The sequence below is a fragment of the Carettochelys insculpta genome, chromosome 3 (assembly GCF_033958435.1).
Source record: "Carettochelys insculpta isolate YL-2023 chromosome 3, ASM3395843v1, whole genome shotgun sequence".
NCBI lineage: Eukaryota > Metazoa > Chordata > Testudines > Carettochelyidae > Carettochelys > Carettochelys insculpta.
The window spans coordinates 108,072,076-108,098,946 of record NC_134139.1 but is presented as its reverse complement, the minus strand read 5'-3'; the positions used below and the strand labels follow the sequence as shown (position 1 = coordinate 108,098,946).

General features: G+C 43.8%; 1 protein-coding gene across 3 annotated transcripts in view; it reads right to left on the bottom strand.

The window, feature by feature from the left end:
* The window catches only part of MED23 (mediator complex subunit 23), an 81,916-nt gene that overhangs the window by 18,967 nt on the left and 36,078 nt on the right, over nucleotides 1–26,871 (bottom strand). For all 3 annotated transcript variants that reach the window (XM_074990560.1, XM_074990562.1, XM_074990561.1), the window contains 11 exons: nucleotides 25,867–26,112; nucleotides 25,538–25,680; nucleotides 23,383–23,557; nucleotides 21,520–21,683; nucleotides 15,016–15,140; nucleotides 12,409–12,614; nucleotides 10,235–10,415; nucleotides 6,669–6,839; nucleotides 5,280–5,496; nucleotides 3,951–4,187; nucleotides 2,966–3,131 (listed from right to left, as the gene is read on the bottom strand). In XM_074990560.1, the coding sequence (XP_074846661.1) occupies nucleotides 2,966–3,131; nucleotides 3,951–4,187; nucleotides 5,280–5,496; nucleotides 6,669–6,839; nucleotides 10,235–10,415; nucleotides 12,409–12,614; nucleotides 15,016–15,140; nucleotides 21,520–21,683; nucleotides 23,383–23,557; nucleotides 25,538–25,680; nucleotides 25,867–26,112 (2,031 nt within the window). The remainder of the gene's footprint in view (nucleotides 1–2,965; nucleotides 3,132–3,950; nucleotides 4,188–5,279; nucleotides 5,497–6,668; nucleotides 6,840–10,234; nucleotides 10,416–12,408; nucleotides 12,615–15,015; nucleotides 15,141–21,519; nucleotides 21,684–23,382; nucleotides 23,558–25,537; nucleotides 25,681–25,866; nucleotides 26,113–26,871) is intronic.

Here is a 26,871-nt window from a genome sequence, read left to right as displayed (position 1 = left end):
CAAGATGGCAAAGAGCACATTCTCAAGGTATTCGTGGTAGCTCTTGTATCCTTGCTGGAGTGTAAGGTTTCGCTAGTAGCCAATGCAAATAGTTTCAGTTTGTCAAATGGTAAGTCCTCGATCTTAGCCTGGGGCTCCTTTGAAACCCTTACTGCCTGAAGCCATGATGATCTCCACATGGGGTAATCATCGTGGCCAGGGCTCTGGCTGCTGTATCAGCCGGAGTCCAATGCCATCTGTAATGATGCTTTTGCTGAGATGTTGCCCTCCTGAACTATGGCCTTCAGGATGGTTGTCTGTTCTCAGGCAGACAGGGTATTAATTCAGACATCTTGGAAAAACTGTCAAAGTCATGATTGGCTAAGAGCGCTGTGTAACGGGCTATATGCAGTTGAAGGGGTAGAAGATACATAAACTTTCTTCCTTGTGTTATCAACAAGGGTGTTTTTGTAGACTGAAGTTTTTGTTCTATGGTTGCAGCATCTATTATTAAAGAATTAGGCTGACGATTCTGAAATAAAAGGTCCATACTCTTAGCTGGAAGGAAGTACTTTTTTGTCAATAGGTGGGGCTGTGGCAGGGTTTTTCCATACTCCATCGGCGGCTTCCATTGTAGCTTCATCCAATGGTAGGGCTACTTTTGCAGTTGTAAGGGTTGTAAATTCTTTAAAAGCTTGAGTTGTGTTTCTGGAATTTCTGTTAGTATGATTTCTTGAGTGATGGCCACACTCTTAAATAGATTCTTAAATTGCTTCATGTTGTCAGATGGCTGGTGAATAGGCGAGATAGCTTCCTTGTAGGAACTCACAGATCCGGTTGGTGGTAAGCCTGGAGGAGGTCGTGAGTTAGTAACATCTGGCAGGTGGGTACTGTGCAACTCCACTTGTTTAATATTGTGCGGAGGACTTGATAAAGTAGGGGATCGTTGATGCTCATGTACAGCAGCAGATGCTTGTGAGTGAACTTTTGTATGGCTCTTGTAGGATGACTGATGAAATTGGGACCTGGAATAGTGCAGTTTGTGAGGATAATGACGACGATGATAGTCATAATGGTAATGTATTGTCCCGGTGATACTTGGGGATGAATCTCTCAATGAGCAGGTGCTTTTACAGTCAACGTATCTGAGAGCCCTAGGAGACAGAGGAGATGTGAATGGTTCTGGATACTGGACACCTCTTCTGGGTGATCTATAGTCAGTAGCAGCAAGAAGATTTAGAATATCTTTGTGATATTGGTGATAATGGTGATAAACAGCTAGTAGTGCCCCTGCAGTCATAAGGTGGGCTGGGGTATGATATATAATGCCCCCATGGGGATCTGGTTCGGGACCTAGGGCTATGGTTCCCTGAAGGAGCTGTTTGGATTTGCTCTTGCTTTACACAGTGTCACAGGAGAGTCCTGCTACAGCAGGGAAGCTCCCCTTTGATCTGCTTGTGCTGGGAGAGAACATGGCACAACATGCTCCTCAGGCGCTGGCTGCATGGTTGGCACAGGTGCCTCAGAATGAGTAGTTGGAGCCGTTAACGGCTGTTCTGTTGGTGCCAGGAGTGCTTCTGCTGGTTTAGCTTAGGAGCGGCTTTTGGTCTTTGAAACCGATGTGGGCTTGGACTTCTGCACGCCTGAATTGCCCAATTTTTCTGAGGTACTCAGCCTGGGCAGAGGCTCTGTGGAGGAAAGCTTGGATACAGCCTGTGGCCCCAGAGAGGAAGCAGGAGCATCCCTGACCGAAGGGATGCTGCTGACCGGGATTGACAGCGACTCTGCTGGTGCTGGAGCTCTTTGTCATACAAGAGCATTTTCAGCCTCTACTTTCTGTCCCTCCTCGCTCTTGCAGTGAGGGACATGCAACGAGAGCATTTTGAGGAGATGTGTGCCTCCCTGAGGCAATGGATGCAATCCAAGCAAACGTCTGAAGCTCGCACTGGGTCCCAACACTTCAAGTACTTTTTCAATCTGGCGGCCAGAGACACGTTTAAGTTGTTTGCCTCTGGTTTGGTTTGTCTTTTTCCTAGTCTTCTTTTAGTTTGTTTGTTGTTTTTTTAGCTCTAATCAAGGTTGTATGCCATGAGGCAGTGAAATTGACAAGAAGTGGCAGACTCCGGATTCTTGTTGTCTTTGTTCTTTTCTTCTTTCTTCTCAGATTGCTCATGCCCCATGCTCTGAGGCAGCGAAACTGACTAGAAGCAGCAAGCTCCCACTTCTTGTTCTCTTTGTTCTTTTTTCCCCAATTCTTTCTTTTTTTTAATAATGTATTACAAGATATAACTGTTTAGAAACTAATGGTATCTTAAAACTAACAACTAGCCGACTAAAGGCCTAGTTTCTGTCTATAGGTCTGAGGGGAGAGGACGGAGACCGAGCTCTGACTGCAGTTGAGTGTGGAGATGAAGGAACTGAGGAGAGAGAGCAGCACTGTGTGTGCTTCCCCTCGTGGTGAGTACGGCACACAGCGGTCAATACATGCACAGCCCCACTCAACATTGCTCAGCAAAATCTCTGTGCTGCAGTGCTGGGTGAGCCTAACACCTACCGGGGAGCACCCACAGGGACAGCACTCATAAAAGAACTTCTGTTACAGCAATTGATGGCTCTCCCCTTCTGGATGAGGAGTGTTACACAAGGCTCACTTGCCAGCCTGTTAGTGCCTATGAACACACTGCAGAAGTTGCTGACAAATGTAGGATACTTCCTCTATTTCTCCTACATGACACGGAGGCAATGGGCTCCCTCTGCAACACTCAATAAGTCAACTCTAACACAGGGATCTAAGATACAGGTATCTGCCACATGTATTTTTTGTTCTTGGCTCTTCCGAGGGCAACCAACATCATAATAGAGCATTCCCTGCAAAAATATTAATACATAACACAAAGCCTAAGAAAAGGAAGTTTAAGACCCAGTTGGCAAATTGAAAGAACTGTACTGCTTTTTTGTAGAGAGCAGTTTGGTAAGTTCAACCTACCTCTTCAACACAACATTTAAAAGTGCATTGCCGACATCTTTTCCTGGAACAGCCAAAGCCATGAGTTCAACACAGGTAACATGAAGAGCATGGGCAGCTGGGTTAGGAAACTCATTGAACCTCCAGTCACAGTTTGGAAATGGACCAGGTGACTTGCCTGCCATAGGTAACCATGATTAAGGGAAACAACAAATTCTCAGCAGGGGATTGGTAAGAAGTAAACAGTATAGTAATGCATGTGCAAAATTTATTTATAATAAAATATATTTAATGCACAAAACAAAAGTCCCACAAATGCCAGATAATATGTGTCGGCGTGTTTAAACATACATGCACAAGCAGACACTGACTTACTGTCTTAAATATATGCCTTTGGTTATTGTGTTTGGGCCACACCAGAGTTCATGTACTCTAAACCCAAGCTATTTTGTTTAATCAGAAAAATTATGAGAATTTGACACACTATCAATAATCTGTTTTACAATACACTGTTATATGAAAACATTACTAAGAGAATTTGAATTTTTCAGCTGTCAAACATACTGAAAATAAAATCTTGGATGGACAAAGAACAAATAAAAGCCACTAAAAAGCAGACGCATTCAAGATCAACAATATAACAGGACAATGCTTTTTCCTGTTTACAGGACAATGGAATCTTTGGCATCATTAGACACTTGAAACTTACGTGAACTAGAGGGATTATACACTTTTAGTTTCCTTTAATAACAGAAAGACCAGAACAGCTCCCTGGAACTAGACCATCTTTGAAAAATAGAGGAAATGGTGAAGCTGAGCAGGGAGAATAACAAAGGGGCACAGAAAACTCGCCAACTTCCCAGAAGGTTGGCATTAGAAAAAAAGAAAAGAGAATGGTCAGAGACACATCCCTTCAGTGTTTCAGCAGTATGGAACACAACGTCTGATGAACTGAAACTAGATTACTGATAATTTTTTTAAAACATGGATCATTATTAAAGGATATTGTCTACTAGCCTTCCAATCAGTTTGCAGTAATAAGTGTCATCGGGGATCCATGGATTATCTTCTCGAACGTTCATAGCAGATTTGATGTATGTATCACTTAGACACCAGCCTTGTGGTCGATTATCTTTGAGTGAACCAATAATGGCATGGACAAGCTTCCTTTTAAGGTTTGTGCGATCTCGAAGATGCCTCTCATAATAATGAAGAGTATTATACAGGTATGTTACTGGACGGTCTGACAAAAAAAAGACCAGAAACACAGTAGCCTCAAAATTTAATTTTATCCAGATAACGGTAAACACATGCCAAATTAAGGGTGATCAAAAAGCAGCTTACAAGTAGAAATACCTCATGTTTTATTGTGACTACCATTATGTTACATGAAAAACTGGACAAAGTTATATCTGAAATGAGGTCAAAACCTGTATTTCTATATTGGTGATAACGTGTGAAACTTTATTTACAAATAACTAAACTCCTCTTATAAGTCCTCCATATATATATAGTTTTAGTGAACTTCTCATGGGGAGACTGACAAGAAATAAGGAATAGAAAAAAAACGGACACTGTTGTACCATTGTTACAATATAGTTTGTGTCATACTCAACATGGTTACAAAAACCATGTTAAAAACTGCGTTTGAACCCTGCTGAGAAGGAAGAGGATGGACAGAGTAGGAAGCATTGAACAAGGTTTTTGCTAACAAGGTTTACTGTATCAAACTATATAAAACACTGAGCTTGTGTCTATACTACCTCCCTCCTTCGAAGGAAGGATGGTAACTAGGGTGGTGGGAGTTTATTAATGAAGTACTGTGCTGCATATGCAGAACTTCATTAAGCAAACTCCCCCACACGGCAACTTCGAAGTTTTAAACTTCAAAGTACTGGCTTGCACCTAGCCACAGCTCACCCACCAGTACTTCCAAGTACCCTGGGCACTTAGAAGTACCGGCGGGTGAGCTGTGGCTAGACGTGAGCCGGTACTTTGAAGTTTAAAGCTTTGAAATTGCCATGGGGGGGAATTTGCTCAATGAAGTGCTGCACATGCAGCGCAGCACTTCATTAATAAACTCCCAACACCTTACTTACCACGCTCCCTTCGAAGGAGGCAAGTAGTGTAGACAAGCCCTGAAACAGCTAAATAGGTGGTCAAAAGGAGTCAACCATTAAAAATTATGCTAGTAATCTCAGGTGCTCTTCAGAAAAATTAGCTATTAAGGTTTGGCTTCCTATGGTGGAGAGGACTTTATTGATATACATCATGATGAAGAATCTGTAGTGACTATACAGCAAGTATGAAGAACTAATGTGTCTGAAGAGCTTACCATGGAATTTGTATAAACCTCCTAGGTGATCCAACAGAGTCTCTAGTGATTTGGACACTGGAAGCAATTCCAGAAACCTGTGGATTACAATGTCAAATACTGGCAGGAAGCGGAGGCACACATTTCCAAAGTAGATTGGTAGGTAATGGGGTTGGATCTGAACAGGAGGGTTGACCTGTTCTGCCAATCCTTCAAAATACAGCTTTTCAGGGTACTTCTGTAGAAATCAAACACAGATTTTTTTTAAAAAAAAGAGAACATTACTAAGTACTTGCATTACTGTAAAAACTGAAGCTACATTGTACTCTATTCTGTAGATACTCCCTAACAATTTGGAATTATATGTATACATGTACACGCACACAGAAAATACTAATTTCATAATGAATTGGTTTCATAACAGTTGTTTGTATGCAAATTCCTAGTGGATTATGAATTGTACCTATCCCACTAACGAAACATAATAAATTCATTTTTCTTGAAAAAGCATTTTAAAAAAGAGATAGCTTCAGATTCCCTAAAACTGGTACAAAAAGGTATAAAACTATGAACTATGAAAGAATGTTAAATTTGATAAGAGGCATGCAGTGATACCATCAGTTATCTACTCTTCTGGTCAAAGACTCCAGGCGAGATCAAGAGAGAAATCAACTCTAGATTCTCCCAAAGCCTGAGAACACTGATCTGTCATGTGTTGAATCAATATATTAAAATTTGTATGTGAATCCCCTATGGGGAAAGGAATGGAGAAGCCACACACACACACAAGGTGTTAAGCATAAAGCATAGTTGGATGGTGCTCCCATACCATGTCACAGGGCACAGTTTAAGATTTATATACTATTCCAGCTGTCACACCTTGCCCCCCACAGCAGTCCCCACTTTTGGGACAACATTAAAATCCTCAATGTCTTTGTCCTTGGGGGTGTTACATTCTACTTTCAGAACTGTGGAAGCTTGCAGAAGCCTAGTTAAATCTGTTCCTTAATGATTACGAGCAGTTAAATCCATATTAATGAGAAAGAAGAGACACTGGGGTCCTTGTTCTTTCTGACTGGTTTCCAGAAGAGCCAAAGATTAAAAGTGGGATTCAGATGAATAGAGATTTTGCTTCACTTCATTTTTCAGTAGCTTCTATCTTTTAGTACTGCATGCACATTTTCCTTTTATATTAGTCATACACATAGAATGATTTTATATTAACCCAAATATTCAAGTTACTAACATTCAATTTATCTTTAAAGGTTATTATTGTGATATGAGATGACACACTGAATAGCAGAACAAAGCATATATTAAACATGCAAATAAGGCACAAAACAAACCATTACTTCAGCATCCCAAATGCACAGCCCACATTACACCAGAAGATTATGCAATCTATGGTACCTTATGATAGCTCATGTGTTTAGTATGCCAATCATTCTGTAGCCAGTGCTCTGGAGAATTCTCCTTCACAAAATCACTCACTCGGTTTCTGAAATCATTAGGCTTCAGTAAGAGTAGCTGAATTATGAAGTAGCAGACCTGGGCTTCATTTCCTTCATGACTGCGCATAGCCTTTAAATAACAAGTACATATTGTAGAAGAACATAAAATTATAGTTAGTGCTGTTTGCTTTCATTTACTGACTCCAAAGCCAGAAAGGACCACTGTCATCATCTAAGATTTCCTGTATGACAAAGGCCATAGAACTTCCCAAACTAACGCCTAGAGGTCTTTTAAAAAACACCTAATTTTGATTTAACAATTGTCAGGGATGGAGACTCCACCACAATTCTTGGTAAATTATTCCAGTGGTTTGGTATCCTGATTGTTAATGATTGTACGGAGACAAAACACACTAATTTTAATATAACTAGCCAGCCAACTCACCCCCTCACTTTATCCTGTGTGTATAGGCACAAGATATAAGAAAGGGTCTGAACTCTGGACACCATCCCTTCCCAGTAATAAGTGCTCTCCAAATCACTCATTTTCCAATAGAGAAATTCTCCCATGTTCCATAGTGAGAGAAAGTCCCAATAGATCTCCACCCCAGCTACCATATCCTTTTTTATGAACATTTCCCTGAACAATGACAGCTTCAAGAAAACTATCCCAGTTTCAGAATTCCAGTTCCTCCTGTGATAGGTACTCATGGACCTGCAGACAATGCATTCAGTTATTGACAGATCATTGCAGGCATTTCTATTGGTAGCACTAGCTCCCTAACAGGAACAGAGATTACAAAAATCTGCCCAGACTGAATCTCTCTAGTCTGGCACTCTTGGGAACTGACCAGTGCCCAAGCAGAGAATTTGCCAGACCACAGGTAGTCAATAGCATTAACAACACTCCCACCGGTTACTGGGAGCTCAGAAGACATTAAGGGGTAAATCAGAGCTAAATAACAGCACAGAGAACATGCAATCCCTTGTACCCCGCTCCCCCACCACCTTGAGAAAGTTGGTAGAGCTTTAACCTCCCTGAAATGACGATCACATTGTCGAAAGACCACTTGAGGTTCTCCATTTATTTTCCAGTGTAGTAAACCCTTGAGATGCACACAATCAAGTTGCGTTGTGTCTCTGATTAACGCAACTGCTGCCCAGGAGTCGGGGAACTGCTCCCGTCAGGGGCAGCAGCCTAACTCTTGTGCCCCTGACAGGAGAGGTTTCCTGCTCCTGTCAGGGGTGGCAACCACCAGTGAGGCTGCCATTCCTGACAGGAGAAAAGTTTTTTCCCCTGCTCCTGTCAGGGATGGCAGCCTGACTGACAGCTGCCACCCTGACCAGAAGCCACTCTGAGTCAGGCTCTCTCCCCTGACCGGAGTGGTTTCCTGTTCTCTGGAGTGGTGGAGAGCTGGGAAGCAGGTGGCAGCCTGGCTCCCCTTTGCTTGCAGAGCTGGGAAACTGAGCAGGGCAGCAGCCCTGGTTAGTTTCCTGGCTCCAAGGAGTAGAGGGGAGCTGGGGGCCAGGCTGCCTCTGGTTCCCAGCTCCATTCCACTGTCTGGAGCCAGTAAGCTTACTAAGGCTGCTGCCCTGCTCAGTTTCCCCACCTCTGCAAGCAGAGGGGAGCTGGGAGCCAGGCTGCTGCCTGATTCCCAGCTTGCTGCCACTCTGAGATCCAGGGAACTGGCCAGACCTACTGGGCTGGTCACTTTCCCAGCTCCTGCAGACCCAGGGGAGCCAGGAACCAGACTGCAGCCTGGTTCCTGTCTCTCTTTGACTTACCCAAAATTCAAGTTATACGGGGGGGTGTGGGGGGCTGCACAAACGCAACCCTCATGTAACTTGAGGGTTTACCGATCAGAATATGTCATGCACCTCATTCCCTCCTGAAAAAAGAACAGTCAGTGCAAAGTTCTGAGGGAAGAGAACCAGGCCCATACATGGTGTTAATGCCAATTAACTCAATGCCATTATATAATCAATAAAGTGAGACAGAATTCTCACCAGAGGACAAGACAATCACAACACTAATTATCACTCAGAGGCCGTGTCTACACGAGCCCCAAACTTCGAAATGGCCGCGCAAATGGCCATTTCGAAGTTTACTAATGGAGCGCTGAAATGCATATTCAGCGCTTCATTAGCATGCGGGCGGCCGCGGCACTTCAAAATTGACGCGCCTCGCTGTCGCGCGTCTCGTCCCAACAGGGCTCCTTTTCGAAAGGACCCCGCCTACTTCAAAGTCCCCTTATTCCCATCAGCTCATGGGAATAAGGGGACTTTGAAGTAGGCGGGGGCCTTTTGAAAAGGAGCCCCGTCGGGACGAGACGCATAGCGGCGAGGAACGTCAATTTCGAAGTGCCGTGGCCGCCCGCATGCTAATGAAGCGCTGAATATGCATTTCAGCGCTTCATTAGTAAACTTCGAAATGGCCATTTGCGCGGCCATTTCGAAGTTTGGGGCTCGTGTAGACGTAGCCAGAGAGAATAAAAATCTGTAGTTTCATTTTACTACTTGGTTATTGAACTAGAAATTAATCAATATTCAGTTCAATGTATTTGTACAAGAATGGATGTAGTTTTGGGGAGAGAGACGAACAGAGGGTTTTGCCCTCCAAACTGCAAGCCTCAGGCAGGCATGGAGTTTCCCCCATCTGTTGTCCTGTTGCTCTTACTGGAGTTATTCTCCCAAATGAAAAAGTCAAACTACATCTCTGAAAGCGACTGCTATAGAAGGCTACGTCTACACGTGCACCCAACTTCGAAATAGCTTATTTCGATGTTGCGACATCGAAATAGGCTATTTCGATGAATAACATCTACACGTCCTCCAGGGCTGGCAACGTCGATGTTCAACTTCGACGTTGCTCAGCCCAACATCGAAATAGGCACAGCGAGGGAACGTCTACACGCCAAAGTAGCACACATCGAAATAAGGGAGCCAGGCACAGCTGCAGACAGGGTCACGGGGCGGACTCAACAGCAAGTCGCTCCCTTAAAGGGCCCCTCCCAGACACACTTTCATTAAACAGTGCAAGATACACAGAGCCAACAACTAGTTGCAGACCCTGTATATGCAGCACGGACCCCCAGCTGCAGCAGCAGCAGCCAGAAGCCCTGGGCTAAGGGCTGCTGCCCACGGTGACCACAGAGCCCCGCAAGGGCTGGAGAGAGAGTATCTCTCAACCCCCCAGCTGATGGCCGCCATGGAGGACCCCGCTATTTCGATGTTGCGGGACGCGGATCGTCTACACGTCCCTACTTCGATGTTGAACGTCGAAGTAGGGCGCTATTCCCATCCGCTCATGGGGTTAGCGACTTCGACGTCTCGCCGCCTAACGTCGATTTCAACTTCGAAATAGCGCCCAACACGTGTAGACGTGACGGGCGCTATTTCGAAGTTACTGCCGCTACTTCGAAGTAGCGTGCACGTGTAGACGCAGCCGAAGTGTGTCAGAAGTCACTGGTCAGATGTGGAATAAAGAAACATTTCTTGCACTTAACCTATTACAGGAATACTTACCAAACATAGTATCAGCCTGTCCAGCGTTACAATGTTATACTTCCATACCATATCATTCAGAATCTCAATACATTTGTTGAGTTGCTGGCCTCCTGCTGATGTGGAGAACTCATATACCAAGAAATCTGCAAATGTTCTGACATGAGCAACCAACGCTCTCGCTCCAATTCTCTCCAAAACTCTAGCAGCAGAGGGAAGGAAATGGTCGTTACGGTAACATGTACAGAGCAGAAGCAGAACGCATCACTCAGTAGTTCTGAAACTCTGGATTGGAATCCCAAGGTGGGTCACAACCCTGTTTCAGTGTTGCAAGGCCTGAGTGCTTCATCACTGGGTGACAGGGCTCAGGTTACAGGCCTCTTGCCTGGGACCGCTCTGTGTGCTGGAGCGGCAGGACAGACAGGCGAAGCTTCAATCCCCACTCTTGGGGTCCTGTTTTTTGTTGACAGAAGGGAGTCATGGTAAAATTAAGTTTAAAGACCCCTGACATGATTTATAGAATTCTTGATATCTTTTTTCTGACCTATTTTAGAAGAATGTGTTTCAAGTGTTTACATATCCTCATGCAGTCAAATACAATCATCATACAAACATGGTAATAAGCAAGATTAAGATGCCACTGGCTGCTACTTAGAGGTAAAAATAAAGCATTTTCAGCTTCATGGATAGATTTTGAGCATAAATCTCTATAAATATACATACATCAGTCTTGTAGACCTCTATTCTTCAATAGGATGTGTCACATGACATGGCGCTACAACTAGTTTAATTTTTTCCTGTTTTCTTATAATTTTTTTTATTAAACACACAGGCTACGTCTACACGTGCACCCAACTTCGAAATAGCTTATTTCGATGTTGCGACATCGAAATAGGCTATTTCGATGAATAACGTCTACACGTCCTCCAGGGCTGGCAACGTCGATGTTCAACTTCGACGTTGCTCAGCCCAACATCGAAATAGGCACAGCGAGGGAACGTCTACACGCCAAAGTAGCACACATCGAAATAAGGGAGCCAGGCACAGCTGCAGACAGGGTCACGGGGCGGACTCAACAGCAAGTCGCTCCCTTAAAGGGCCCCTCCCAGACACACTTTCATTAAACAGTGCAAGATACACAGAGCCAACAACTAGTTGCAGACCCTGTATATGCAGCACGGACCCCCAGCTGCAGCAGCAGCAGCCAGAAGCCCTGGGCTAAGGGCTGCTGCCCACGGTGACCACAGAGCCCCGCAAGGGCTGGAGAGAGAGTATCTCTCAACCCCCCAGCTGATGGCCGCCATGGAGGACCCCGCTATTTCGATGTTGCGGGACGCGGATCGTCTACACGTCCCTACTTCGATGTTGAACGTCGAAGTAGGGCGCTATTCCCATCCCCTCATGGGGTTAGCGACTTCGACGTCTCGCCGCCTAACGTCGATTTCAACTTCGAAATAGCGCCCGACGCGTGTAGACGTGACGGGCGCTATTTCGAAGTTAGTGCCGCTACTTCGAAGTAATGTGCACGTGTAGACGCAGCTACAGTGCCAAAAGTATCACATTTTCTAACTGTAGAGAAGTCCGTCAAGCATTTTATCAGATGTTCAGTAATTGCTCTGACAGGCCTAGTAAGGGAGGAAAAAGAATAACTGATTTTTCTTTGGCACAGCCTGTATTAAGCTTTCTAAAATCGGAAATCAGAGTTAGATAACCAGGAAAATTATTGATTTCTTCAATTCAGTCTTCTGTCAAACCCAAAAAAACTTTTGGTATTTGGCCTTTGATTGAAGTTACTTAAATATTTCAAACGAATAGTAAATAATGAATGGAAAGATTATCTACAACAGTGTTTCAATGCAAGCAAACTCTGATTTGCAGAAGCTGCCCTTCCCCCCAACAAAAAAACACAACCAGAAACAAAAAAAACCTCAACAGCTGAACCCTCTTCCTGCATCTGTCACTTTTATCAGGAGGTAAGTATACTGAAGAAGTTCATACACAAACCCAGCAACAGCCAGAAGTAAGCACTGCTGTTGAGATATCATTCAATACTTTATGTAGGTTATTCCTAACTCTACATGAAAATCCATCACCTAGCAATGTAATGAATCTGATTCCCCAGCATAGAACTGTGTCCGTCATACTGCAGAAAGCTGTAACTGGTGTAGAATGTAGCTATAGTTTTAAAAGCTCACCTGTAGCCAATCTGATTAATGTGATCAGTCTCTAAGAGCATCTTCCATAAAAGGCAAAGGAAAAGGGGAGGGGAACCCTGCATTGAAAAGTGTGTGATTATATCATTCTCATTGGTCATAGACTTCCACTTTCGGTATTCCTCTTCCACATTCTTCTTCAGGTTAAAACGGCTTTCTTGTGGAACATTATTCTGTTTGAAAAATACCTGAAATAAAGTGGGATTATTATTAACTGACAATTCTGAAACATGTAAACTGTGTTATAAGTATGCTGGCCACAAGATATTAAAGAGATAAGTGGGTAATGTAATTTCTTTTATTGGACCATCCTCGGTTGGTGAGAGAGACAAGGTTTTGAGCTTAAAACAATACTCTTCCTCAGGTCTTCGCACTCGCCCAAATATTGACAGAAGCTGCTTCAATACAGAAATAAACGCTTTCAGACCACAAACACTTGGCTGTCACCTACCACTCCCCACGATTTAGGTTATCATCACTCAACTACAACTCACACAAGTGGTATTCCATCCTTAAAGAAATCTTTTCTGAATCTCCACTTCTGGCCTTCAAACAAATACCCTCACCTCATCATCAGAAGCAAGCTTCCCAAAGACCAGAACACATCAACTCAAAGTTGCAGCAAAACCTGCCAGAACAGATACAAAATCTATAGACATATCTTCATTACTGCAATGAACGACACCTCACCCAACACACCTTTTATACACGTGCCTATCTCAAAATGAAGCTGTTAGTGTCAAAGTGTACAGAAGAATTTTCAGAGCTGTAAGAATCTAACAGAGGCTGTGATATAAACCCTTCTCTTATGAGCGTTCTTGGAGTGGACAATATAGACCAGTCAATGTGGTGGTGTCTGAATTGCTGGCACATGCAAACTGGAATATGAAAGACTAATACAATCAGGGTGAAAGAAGTGATGATGAAGCACCTGGTGTGCTTGGTGTGGAGGGGGGCAAGGTCTTGGGGTGTTTCTGGTGCAGGCCTTGAACTTGTTCTATGTCAAGGACCACCACTTAATCTGAAACCTAGGAGGCCTTCTGGGTGATCTCTCATCTCCCTGTAGCCAGGGGCCCTTGCATCCCACAACCATGCTGGTGCCTCCACATTTATTTTAAAAATACAATTTGTAGAGTTTTAATTTTAAAATATTGTGTGCAAAATATTTATTTTTGGTTCAATTTTTTAAATATTTTTAGCATAGAATTCTCTCAGCAGTAACTTTGAATGGTCTCCTCAGTTTACTAGATTTATATGGAGTTGCTCAGGTCCTTAACTTGATTAAGTTTTGCTTCTTGGAAAATGAACTGCACTTTACAGCAGAAGTCTTGGTGCCTTTACTTCATCTCCCAGATATACTTACAGCAGAGAGCTCAGTTATTATCAGATTACATTGGCAGTGGAATTCTGGTATCCTTTTAGATGAGTGAATTACAGACTTCCCTGTACTGCATTATCTATTTCTTTTTCATATTTTTATGTTTTATCCCCTTATTTCCTTGTGCCAATACAGTAAGATTATGTAACAACACTAACACTTTGTATTGAAAGTGTTGTTCAGTTTGTCTCAGGCGAGTTAAAAATAGAGACCCAAAGGCATAGGAACTAGGGATGCCAGGGATGCTTTGTCCCTGCTGCTAGCCAGGGTGCCAGCTGCCGACTCTTTATCCAGGCCCCAGCTGCCAGCCCCTCAGATGTTGTTTGGGGTGCCAGTGCTGGCTCCAGCTCACAGTCCCTCTGTTCTAGCCAGGAGAAGTGAGGGATGTGGACAGAGTAAGGGCAGAAACTCCAGGCAGTAGCCGAGGGCCTGCAGGTTGGATCCTGGTTGCTGAGGAACCTTTGGTTGGGTCCAGCCACTGGTGGTTAGCAGCAGAGAGGCTCGTGGCCAGGATCAGAGACCCTCTGCCCATAGGATGCTTCAGAATGGCTGCCCCCAACACTGTGCTTTGCGGGGAACTGCAGTGGTTTCCTCAATGACCCAGAGGATTACTGGGAGCCTAGAGTGAGATGGCAGCATGGGGCACGCCCCCCTGCCCCACCATAGTGGCAGGAGCTGGAGCAGCCCTGAAGCCTGCTGTTTCACCGCTCTGCCTTGTCCCAGCCCCACTGCACCCTGTTACTCTGCAGCAAGGGAGGAGCTGCAGCCGGCTAGGAGAAGGCGATGGGTGGAGCAGAGCAGGCTGCCAGGCTGCTTTCAGTCCCCTGACACAATATGGGTACAGAAGAGAGTGCGGAGGAGAAGCCCAGAGGGGGGCAAGGAGGTGGAGCAGGAACATGGCAGGGATGGAGAGGGGGCGCGACTTAGGGCAGAGGAAGGGATGGAGCACAGGCAGTGTGGGGGTGAGTGAAAGGGGGTTTGCCCCAGGCCTTTTGTCCTTCTAGGACCACCCTGACTGGGGAGCTCATACGGAGGACTCTGATGGGTAGGAGAGGCTTTGGGCAGGGGGCCAATTTATCCTGTGACTTGAGCATAATGTAGAAGGAACAAGGCAAGAAAAGTAACTTTGAAGCAGACAACAAAGAGCACTACAAAGATCCCACTGATAATTTCTTTCCCAGCTGTTCAGGCGCTTAGTTTGAAACGATTACCTGCAGTGGGGCTGGAAAACAGCTGAGTGTGTGTGAAGCCCAGTTGTGGGGAGTGAAACTCATGATAGTCTGCAGTATGTCCTTGCACCAAGTTCCCTGAATTGAATCAGAGCCTGTGAAAAAGTCTAAACAGAAACATATTGAACATTAGTCAAACACAACGGACAGGTGAAACTGGATTGTCACGTAAGACTGACATTTCTTCCCAGTGCTTTTACATTAACAGGACGCATATCTTGGAAAACTCGGATGGGTTTACTTATTTGTCTGTGTAAAATGTTTTATATTGCCCATCCTCCCTTCTCTTTTTCCACACTCCTGATTGCTTCTACAGAACAAACACACCTGTGGGAAGAATGGGCTGGATTCTATCCTGTCGAAGACGTACAAATCAGAAGTGACAACCATTATGAAATTCCTACGTTGCAGTTGTAGAATCTTAAAGGCTGTTGACCAATGAGTAGAAAGAGACACCTATTTCTGTAACTGTTGTTCTTTGGGGTGGCCAGGTTGATCATGTCTATTCAATGTAGGTATGTCTGCTCACCACATGCATCAGTGCCACAAGATTGTCCCTTAGCAAACCCTGTAAAGGAGCTGGCTCAGGGTGTTCCCTGGAGTAGCATGCACATGCCGCATTATATCGGCCTCCTCCAGCCTCAGTTCCTTCTTGCCAGAAAACTCCAACGGGTGAGATGAACTTGAAATGGGAGGGAGTATGGGCTACACTGGGAGAGTAAAAAGAGGGCCAGGGCAAAACTGGGAGGCAAGACCAAATCAATGTCTGAGATGCCTATATACAAATGCAAGAAGTATGGGAAATAAACAAGAAGAATTGGAAGTACTAATAAACGAATACAACTATGATATCGTTGGCATCAGAGAAACTTGGTGGGATAATACTCATGATTGGAATGTTGGTCTTGAAGGGTACAGCCTGCTTCGGAAGGACAGACAGGGAAAGAAGGGAGGAGGTGTTGCCTTGTATATTAAAAATGTACACACTTGGACAGAGGTAGAGATGGATGTAGGAGATGGACGGGTTGAAAGTCTCTGGGTTAGACTCAGAGGAGTAAAAAACAAGGATGAGGTCCTACTAAGAGTCTACTACAGGCCCCCTAGCCAGGTGGAAGGGGTGGATGAGGCTTTCTTTAAACAGCTAACAAAATCATCCAGGGCCCAGAATTTGGTGGTGATGGGGGACTTCAACTATCCAGGTATATGATGGCAAACTAATACAGCAGGGGACAGACTGTCCAATAAATTCTTGGATTGCATTGCAGACAACTTTTTATTCCAAAAGGTTGAAAAAGCTACCAGAGGGGAAGCTGTTCTAGATTTAATTTTAACAAATAGGGAGAAAATTACTGAGCATTTGAAAGCGGAAGGCAGCTCGGGTGAAAGTGATCATGAAATCACAGAGTTCACAATTCTAAGGAACGGTAGAAGGGAAAACGGTACAATAGAGATAATGGATTTCAGGAAGGCAGATTTTGGTAAACTCAGACAGCTGGTAGGTAAGGTCCCATGGGAAGCTAAATTGACGGGAAAAACGGCTGAGGAGAGTTGGCAGTTTTTCAAAGGGACATTATTGAGGGCTCAAAAGCAAGCTATGCCGCTGCATAGGAAAGATAGAAAACATGGCAAAAGACTGCCTTGGCTTAACCAGGAGATCTTGCATGATCTCAAACTAAAAAAGGAATCGTATAAGAAATGGAAACTAGGACAAATTACAAAGGATGAATATAGGCAAACAACACGAGCGTGCAGGAGCAAGATTAGAAAGGCTAAGGCACAAAATGAGCTCAAACTAGCTACAAGCATAAAGGGAAACAAGAAGGCTTTTTACAAATACATTGGTAACAAGAGGAAGACCAAGGAGAGGGTAGGGTCATTGGTCAGTGAGGAGGGAGAAACAGTAACAGGGAATTTGGAAATGGCAGAGATGTTTAATGATTTCTTTGTTTCGGTCTTCACTGAGAAATCTGAAGGAATGCCTGACATAGAGAAGAATGCTAGTGAAAAAGGGTTAGGTTTAGAAGTTGAAATAAGAAAAGAACAAATTAAAATTTACTTAGAAAAATTAGATGTCTGCAAATCACCAGGGCCTGATGAAATGCATCCTAGCATCCTCAAGGAGCTGATAGAAGAGGTATCTGAGCCTTTAGCAATCATTTTTGGAAAATCATGGGAGACAGGAGAGATTACAGAAGACTGGAAAAGGGCAAATATAGTACCCATTTATAAAAAGGGGAACAAGAATAACCCGGGAAACTACAGGCCAGTCAGCTTAACTTCTGTGCCAGGAAAGATAATGGAGCAGGTAATTAAAGAAATCATCTGCAAGCAATTGGAAGGTGGTAAGGTGATAGGAAACAGCCAGCATGGTTTTGTTAAAAACAGATCATGTCAAACCAATCTAATAGCTTTCTTTGATAGAATAACGAGCCTTGTGGATAAGGGAGAAGCGGTGGATGTGGTATACCTAGACTTCAGTAAAGCATTTGACACAGTCTCACATAATATACTTATCAATAAACTACGCAAATACAACTTAGATGGGGCTACTGTAAGGTGGGTGAACAACTGGCTGGATAACCGTACCCAGAGAGTAGTTATTAATGGTTTTCAATCCTGCTGGAAAAATATAACTAGTGGGGTTCTGCAGGGGTCTGTTTTAGGACCGGTTCTGTTCAATATCTTCATTAACAATTTAGATATTGACATAGAAAGTACACTTATTAAGTTTGCAGATGATACCAAGCTGGGAGGGGTTGCAACTGCTTTGGAGGATAGGGTCATAATTCAAAAGGATCTGGATAAACTGGAGAAATGGGCTGAGGTAAACAGGATGAAGTTTAATAAGGACAAATGCAAAGTGCTCCACTTAGGAAGGAACAATCAGTGGCACACATACAGAATGGGAAAGGACTGCCTAGGAATGAGTACAGCAGAAAGGGATCTAGGGGTTATAGTGGACCACAAGCTAAATATGAGTCAACAGTGTGATGCTGTCGCAAAAAAATCAAACATGATTCTAGGATGCATTAACAGGTATGTTGTGAACAAAACACGAGAAGTCATTCTCCCGCTCTACCCAGCGCTGGTTAGGCCTCAGCTGGAGTGTTGTGTCCAGTTCTGGGCACCACAGTTCAGGAAGGATGTGGAGAAATTGGAGAGGGTCCAGAGGAGAGCAATGAGAATGATCAAAGGTCTACAGAACACGATCTATGAAGAAAGGCTGAAAGAATTGGGCTTGTTTAGTTTGGAAAAGAGAAGATTGAGGGGGGACATGATAGCAGTTTTCAGGTATCTAAAGGGGTGTCATAAGGCAGAGGGAGGGAACTTGTTCTTCCTTGCCTCTGAGGATAGAACAAGAGGCAATGGACTTAAAATTGCAGCAGGGGAGGTTCAGGTAGGACATTAGGAAAAAGTTCCTAACTGTCAGGGTGATCAAACACTGTAACGAATTGCCAAGGAAGGTGGTAGCATCTCCATCATTGGAGATATTTAAGAAGAGGTTAGATAGATGGCTTTCAGGGATGGTCTAGAAAGTGCTTGGTCCTGCCATGAGGGCAGGGGGCTGGACTCGATGGCCTCTCAAGGTCCCTTCCAGTCCTACTCTTCTATGATTCTATGAAAAGAGGGCAGGATGTTGAACAAACATAAGCAACACATCTCGAAGAACACCAGTTAGAGAACCTGGTCTTGCCTTCTTCAAATGATTGCTCACATCCATTCAATGTAGGTGACTGCAAGCTGCATGTCTGGAGGTAAGAGGCGTTCCCTGACACACCAACAGCAACACAGCCCTTCCAAAGGCTGCATCCTCTTGGGCCTGTTGCATCAGGGCAGAGTGCATGGCAAAGGTGTGCATCGAGGGCTATGCTGCAACCTTACAAATGTCCAGGAGAGGAACAATGGGGAGGCAGGCAGCTGAGGAGGCTCGCACTCTGGTCGAGTGAGCTCTGAGGAGCAGGGGCAGCTGTGTACCTGCAAGCTGGCAGCACACAGAATGCATGAAGTTATCCAATTGGAGATCCTTTGTGTAGATAACAGGACCATCCTCTCAGCATATGTGACAAAGTGCTGGGGCGACTTATGGAATGGCTTTGTTCTGCCAATGTAGAAAGTGATAGTCCTGTGGATATCCAGGGCATGCAGTTGGCTCTCCTCACTGGTTGCATGAGACTTCAGGGAGAAGACTAGGAGGAAGCTATCCTGTCCCATGTGGAAGGCTGAGACCACCTTTAGGTAGGAAGGCAGGGTGTGGTTACAGCTGTACTTTGTCTTTAAAGAAGAAGACCGTGCACAGTGACTCCGATATCAAGGTGTGCACTCAGAGACCCTCCTAGCTGACTTAATTGCCACAAGGAAGGTTACTTTCCAGTACAGGTGTAGAACAGAGCATATGACCATGGGCTCAAAAAGTAGTTTGGCAGGCCTGGAGTGGACCATTTTAAGGTCCAGTTGAGGAACTGTGGGGGGGGGGGCAGAATCTGACTGTCATGTGGTGGGAAAACACAGACTGGTCCTGAATCGGCGGGTGAAAGGCAGATATCACTGCTCAGTGCGCCCTGATGGACACCAGCATCAAGCCATCCACTTTCATGTGGAGAAGACAGTCTGCGTAGGAGCCTCCGGGGGGTGAGAACTCACTGCTTGGTCCATATCAAAACCAAGTCCATTTGGCTACACACATCTGTCTGGCTTATGGTTTCCCAACAGGACCTGCTGAACTGCATTTGAGCAGGACCATTCCTCCACATTCAGCCATGGGAAGTTTGAGCCTAAGTCCAAGGGAGACCCACTGATGGCCTTTTCAGCTGCCAGCCCCACAGGGACCAGGCCAAGCTGTGGGCTCTGTGGCTTTTGCCATGAAGTGGTCTTAGACATTCCACCCAAGAGGGAATGACATCTCTGCAGAGATCAGAGTGGGGTAATAGCCAGGTTTTCATTATGAGACTACTCCAGGGGAAAGTGGCACCAGCATCAACAGGATGTCCTGAGCTGCCTGCAAGACCTCTGGTGTCAATGGCACCTGGAGCTGTTCAACGCTGCATTGAGAAGGAGCTAGGGAGAAAGAAGGGGAACCGTACTCTAAAAGGGCCCAAGGCGTCTGCTGTAGCATAGGAGAGTCCACCAGAATCAACATCCCTCTTAGACCTGGAAGACTTGCCTCAACCCAAAGATAAGTCTCTAAAGGACCTAGACCAGTGGTTCTCAAGCTTTTTTGTCCCACAGCCCACTGTGCTCAGTGCAAACTGTTCTGTGGACCAGTAGCCAACCACTTATGATGACAAAATGCCTTTACATATCACTAAATACCTTAAATACTAAATTATTCATTTGAGCCTACTGAAGCTATAAACATAAGGGTTATAACCAGTAAGAAAGAAAATACTATTAACCAAAATCAAAATAATTAAAAAGATTAAGCGCTTTAACTTTATCATATTAGTTTACCAAATTTTATTTTAGAAAAGTAAAATATTAATTTATGCCCAAAATAAAAGGGTCCAACGTTGTCCTCATTTACAGTGGGGTGGGGAATGTTTTTTGGATCAGTGCCACTGATCCACAGAAAAATCAGTCGGGGGCCACACAAGTTAGAGGCCAACCCCCTCCCCACCAGGTCCCACTAATGTGCCCCAGCTGAGATCTCATTCCCCTGGTATTCTAGCCCCCATGGGGGGGCCGCTAGGGGTGTGGGCAAGATGAAGCAGAGAGAACCAAGCTTCAGGGCTTGCCACAGGTCAGATAACTCTTTTGGGGGTCCCAGGATTAGTAGATTTTGTGATTCTGTGAGGCTCTGAGGTAAGGCCAAAATGAGGGATTCAGTGTGCAGACTAGGGCTGCAAGGGAGCGGGATGGGGTGGGGCTCAGGGTGGGAGGCAGGCTGTCGGGATGGAGGTCGGCCCAGCAGGGATGGTGCAGGAGGTGACCTGGGGTGAGAGAGAGAGTACAAGAATGGGCCAAGGGTGGGGGGTCTGAGGAAGGGGGAGGGGTGAAGTGGGGTGGAGTGTGGGGGCTGGCCGTGGCAGGGGGGTACTTACCTTGGATCCATGCTCCCCACTGCTCCCAGTTACTACCCTCTGCTGCTCCCATTGGTCAAATTGGGCCAATGGGAGCAGTGGGGAAACCCTCCTGTGAGCAGTTTGTGGTGCTGCCTTCCCCCAGCCAGGGGAGGAGGAGCAGAAGCACACAGAGCCATGCTTCTTCCTCTACAAGCCACCTCTGACCTGCAAGGTTTGGGGCTGCCCCCACCCTCCTACAGCAGGAAGTTGTTGCTGGTGCAAGAACCTCAAGAGTAAATGGGGTCTCCACGGGGCTGGAGCATCAGCACAGGTTCCCCACTGGGGGATGAGCCCCAAACCTCACAGCTGACCTGCACAGCAGCCACGGACCACTAGCAGTCCATGGACCGCAGTTTGAGAACCAGTGCTTTATTTGGAGAAAGATGTTTTACGTAGACTGTCGCTTATTTGACAAATTGACTCTTACCTGTTACATGTGTTGCTCTTGCTAGAGTCAAAATAAGAGCCCTGTTGAGTTCTTCCGACTCTGCTGAAAGAACTGTTTTGGGATCACTAAGGAAACGTGTAAATTGTGGCTGGACCTCAGAGCTGCCCAATGCTGTGATTAGCCTTAGAGCTGTGCTCTCAACACTGAAGAAGAGAAGGAAAACATTAATTTGGTTGGGGAAAAATACACTGCTACTATAAAACTGAAACTTTATTACCTCTTGTCACTTGTTACCTTTTTACTTCATGTCATATGTACATAATTGTTTTCAAAACAGATTTACTATGGAAGGAACAATGTATTTGTGTTTCTTGGTGGCTACTGCCAAGAATTTTAGGTGATTAGTATTTTTGGATTACTTCATTTTTGGGTTTTTAGAAACTGTTGAACACTGAAAAGGGGCAAGAACTCTTCAGTTGGGCACCCATTTTTTCTTTTTTTAAACACATTTCAGAATGTTGGTGCAAAGATCTGAAGTCATTACTGAAAGATACAAATGTGGTAGAATTTGGAAAACCAAAATTCCTCATTTACAGTGCCCGATAATAATTATATTGTCTAACTAAAATCTCAGGGTGGCAAAGAGAATAAAATAATTCATTTCATTTGAGGTGAATTATTTTAAGTTTTTTACTGGTTCAATTAGTTTCCATACTTGCTAGTTAGAAGTGATTTAAGGGATATCATCATTGTATCATTTAAAATTACTGAAACACCTGCTGCACAGGTTTCAACTGTTTCATTTTTACTTGTGTACTGTACTTCTAGTTTTGTGTTGGCAGGTCTCTGCCCTGATCCTATCTTCTGAGAGACACACCACAGTTCATAATTGCTGAAGAAGCAGAGTTTGGAAGTAAACACTCCTCCATTTACCTATCCTCCTCACTTGTTCCCTGAATTCTCAGCCAAGATGGGAAATTATTACATAGCTTATAGTTGGCCTTAGATTAAGAAATCAGTTTGCACTCAGATGGACTTCCTTGGTATCAACTGAAAAAACTGATCCAGACAAAAGAGCTTGACACTTAAGTGGGAATGGTTGCCTTCCCCAGCCTGCTCTAAAACACAGTCCACATTCTGTGTCTATTCAATAGCTCATACCTTTCCTGGGCCTGGTTTTATAAACAAGGACCTTTCAACAATTAAGTTCAATTCAAGCCTCTTCTCCACACTGGACTACACCTCGAGCTTCTGCCACAGGACTCTCAGTGGAATGCATCCGGAAGTTTTTAATGAAAGCCCTAATCACTTGGCTATTGACAATGGGGCAGGGACTATCCCCTAATCTCTTCAATGGGTGTGGTTCCTCTTTGTATTAATAATTAAATATTCATGGAGTCAGAGACTAATTCTACAGCCCTGAGACTATGGCAAAAGGAGACCGGGAAAGGTGAGTTCAAGTCAGTGCTGCAAATCAAGAAGAATGAGGGCTTGATCCTGAGTCACCTATGTCCTGGAAAGAATGACTTAAATACTGGGCTATTTGCTGTTCTGTGGTGGGACAGCCTCTCGTTTCTTTGTGGAACATTCTGAAAGGTCGTGGTTTCACGTTGATGTGAAACCAAAACTAATGCTGAAGCCTTGCAATTTGTTGTGAAATAGAATACTTTACAGCCCTATGTTCAGTCCACAACTTGGATGATCTCCTACTCAGTTACACTGAGGTAAGCCACCTGCTTCTGAGTGAACCCACTTAAACATTTTTTGAGCACAATGAACTGCTGCTGGCAGGATGTAGGTGGTCAGTGTTTTCCTAACACACATTACAGGAAAGTCTTGCAGGATTTTCAATATATTACTAAGGAAGCAGATAAAATATCAAGTGAAATTACCCTCACTCACCAGAGATGAAGCTGGTTCTGATTGGTCTGTGGCACAGCAGCCAAAGAATGAAGATGACTCAGCAGTTGAACTCTGTAATGAGGCTGGATGTGATGCATACGGTAGCTGAACATCTCTAGCAGTGTGTGCAAAATTCCCCAAGCATGAGATTTAAAAACTGTTGGCAACAGCTGACCTATTAAGGGAGAAGAGATTTTGTCAACTATTTTCCAATGAGATCATGTGGAAAAGGCAAGTTTAGTCAGATGTGCAAATACATACCCTCTTATAAAGTATGTAATAAGTAGCTAGCATCATGGGGCATCCCATATGGTTTATTAAAATATACTTATGAATTTGACATAACTGGAACATGCTTTATGTGAGATACTTTAATGTGAAATATCCTTGCTGAATATGATTATTCCATTTGTATGCATTTATCATTCCTGTATTTGAAGTCAGAAATATGAAGTATAAATGTGTTACTGATGCTAAGTGAGGGCCATTAGTAGTACTCAAGGAACTTAATGGCCCAGTACTCAGGACAATGATGTGACAATGTGAATAGACATGTTTTTCCCTGTAAGCCTCAGGGCAGGGGTTTTGGTTGATCCCACCAAAACATGTGGCCATGTCACATGATGTTGTGACTCATCTTGGATACTGTACTTTTCCACCGAAAGAGAGAAAAAGTTTACAATGAACACAAAGGATCCCAGCCTTTTGCAAAACCTATATAAAGGCAGGAGCCAAACAACGGGGGCTGATGCCAGTTGTCAGGACACCCTGCTAACCATTAACAATGACTGTTAGAAACATTTAAGACTGAACAGGGAGGAAGGATTGAACCCAGATTGGGAGGCCTTCCAGTATGTGAGAGAAGCTTAATTTGACAGTGATGTTTATCGATAAGCAAAAGTATAAAAGGTGGGATAGCAGACATAACAATGTACAAATAAAAGAGAACATGCAAGCTAAGCTTAATTTCAAAGTGAATTAAACTTAGCCTGCGCCTTCTCTTTTATTTAGTACCCTACACTGTTCTGTCTGCTATCTCTTATGGATATCTCTTATCACCCAGACAAAAAGGGTGAACATGACTTTACCATGTATAAGACTTTATATAGCGTAAGTTGGCTTTATCTGGTGGTCCAGATCCCACTGAGGCTGTACATTTGAGTGCTGAGGCAAGTCCCTTTGGCTGAGCCTTCCCAGAGCTGAGCTAATCTCAGGGTCTGAATTATACTGCAAAGGGCTGTAACCCTGTGTAAGTGCTGGAGAAGGCTGGAGGGCCTGGCTTGGTAGGACAAGACTGAGTGGTGCCCAGGCAGGCGAGAAGGCAGGCTCAGTGGTATTTCAGCACACCAAGTTACAATCACAAGGGGACCTTCTCCACTGTGATGGGTTAATTCACAGACACCCTCTTGTGACTGTTACTTGATGTTACACGAATTATCTCATGCAAAACATATTTCAATTGCATCATACTCATAAGCATTTTTTCACAAAGCATACGGAATGCCCAGTGATACTAGATGCCTCTGCTGTTTAAATCACAGACTCAGAAAAATCTTTAGTGATATTTTATCTAGTTATAGCCATTTAAAGCCTATCCAAAGAAAAATATACTGCTACACCACTGATGCCTCGACATTTCATCAGAAAATGAAATCTTTACTTGAGGCAATAGCACAGCTATCATATTAAATGGCAAGTCAGAAACATTTTCAAAAAGAAAGAATCAGCTCCAAGGGTACACATGCAAATGTAATCTCTAACACCTTATTTATCTCCCCAAATGTGCATTACATTTAACTAAAAATTCACAATAGTGCTGATGTACAAATGAGTTAAATGAAAATGTAACTGGACATTGAGCTCGACTAATTACATACATCTAAGCCTAAGAGAGAATTTGTAGATGACAACATACTTGCGCACAACAGTCAAAATACATAGGCCCTGATGCTATAATAGATGGTGCACAGGTATAGTACTGTTCTGCAGGCTCTACTGCAGGATTAGGGCTATATAATATGATCTCTTTAGGAGAGAAACTTTTGTTTCTTTCTAAATATTTGTTCAGTCCCTTGAAAAGTGGGGTACTACCTTGATTACAGACTCTAGGTGCTAATGAAATATAGTGCTATTAAATAAAAAATTTTTTTCTTACTGATAAAGCCTTTGATGCCCAAGGACTCTATTTCCATATAAACCAATAAGCGACTGTATGTCTCCACAAGTGCTGGTGCCAAGGCCACACTAGACTTTGCATGGGCCAGTTTAATCACCCTTGTAGCTATGCTGTGAATAAGACTGAAAATAAAAAAAAAAGAAGTGGGCAATTGAAACTATTAAGAAGTTAGGTTCACTAGCAGATAGAAGCACTATACAAAACATTCTGAAGCAAAGAGGAACAGGAACTTTCTTCTTTATACAGCTACACTTACATTAAGATCCACAGGTAAAGGTAAGCTGATTACATTTAAAGGCCACTCATACCTCATTTTGGCGTGAACTGTAAGTGAATCCAAAAGGTTCATTGGTAATGGAGTGATAGAGCCAGAAGCCATGCAATTGGTTCCTGGAAGAGGGATCCTCATGTTGCCATTGCCATAAATAGTTTCAACGAGAACACCCATAGGCAATGTGAAACATTCTGAATTGGTTGAATATGCATTACATAACAAGGCAATCTTGTAGTCATTCATCTGTAAACTTTTATTCCTGAGACTCTGTTGTAGGAATCTGCATAATCAAGACAAGTTAAATAAAAGAACCGAAAGAGGGGAAAAATACACATTTGCAGATATATTACCAAATCATTCTCTCATATAACTCCACTGTAAAGCTTTTATTTTTCTTTTTTGGTCATCTGTCATGGTAAATAAGCAATTAGGATTTTGTGCCTAGGCAGGTATATTTTATAATAGCTACACACACTGGCTATATCTAAACGAGCCCCGCTTCTTTGAAGAGGGCACGATAATCAACCTGAGCGGAGAATATTAATGAAGTGCTGTGATGAATATGCAGCACCTCATTAGGCTAATTCTCCTCACGAGAACTTTGAAATTGAAAACTTTGAAGCGCCAGCATGCTGTGGGCACTCTGAAGTTCCCACAAACTTCAAAGTACCCTTACTCCCCAAAACTTTTGGAAGAAAGGGCACTTTGAAGTTGCACCAGTACGTCAAAGTGCCCATGTCTACATGACATGCTGGCACACAGAAGTGTTGCTGCAGAGAGAATTAGTCTAATGAGGTGCTGCATATTCTTCACAGCACTTCATTAGCATTCTCCGCTCAGGCTGATTACCATGCCACCTTCAAAGAAGGGGGCTAGTGTAGATATAGCCAATGTGTGGGTTAATGGGACAACTGTTACAGTTATCTCTCAGGCGAAAAATTTTAAATAATCCTATCTTTGTTATTAATATTTTAGATTATTAAAACTGAAAACTAAACAGTTTACTATTCACCATTTATTGGCTGTTTACTTTTTTGCA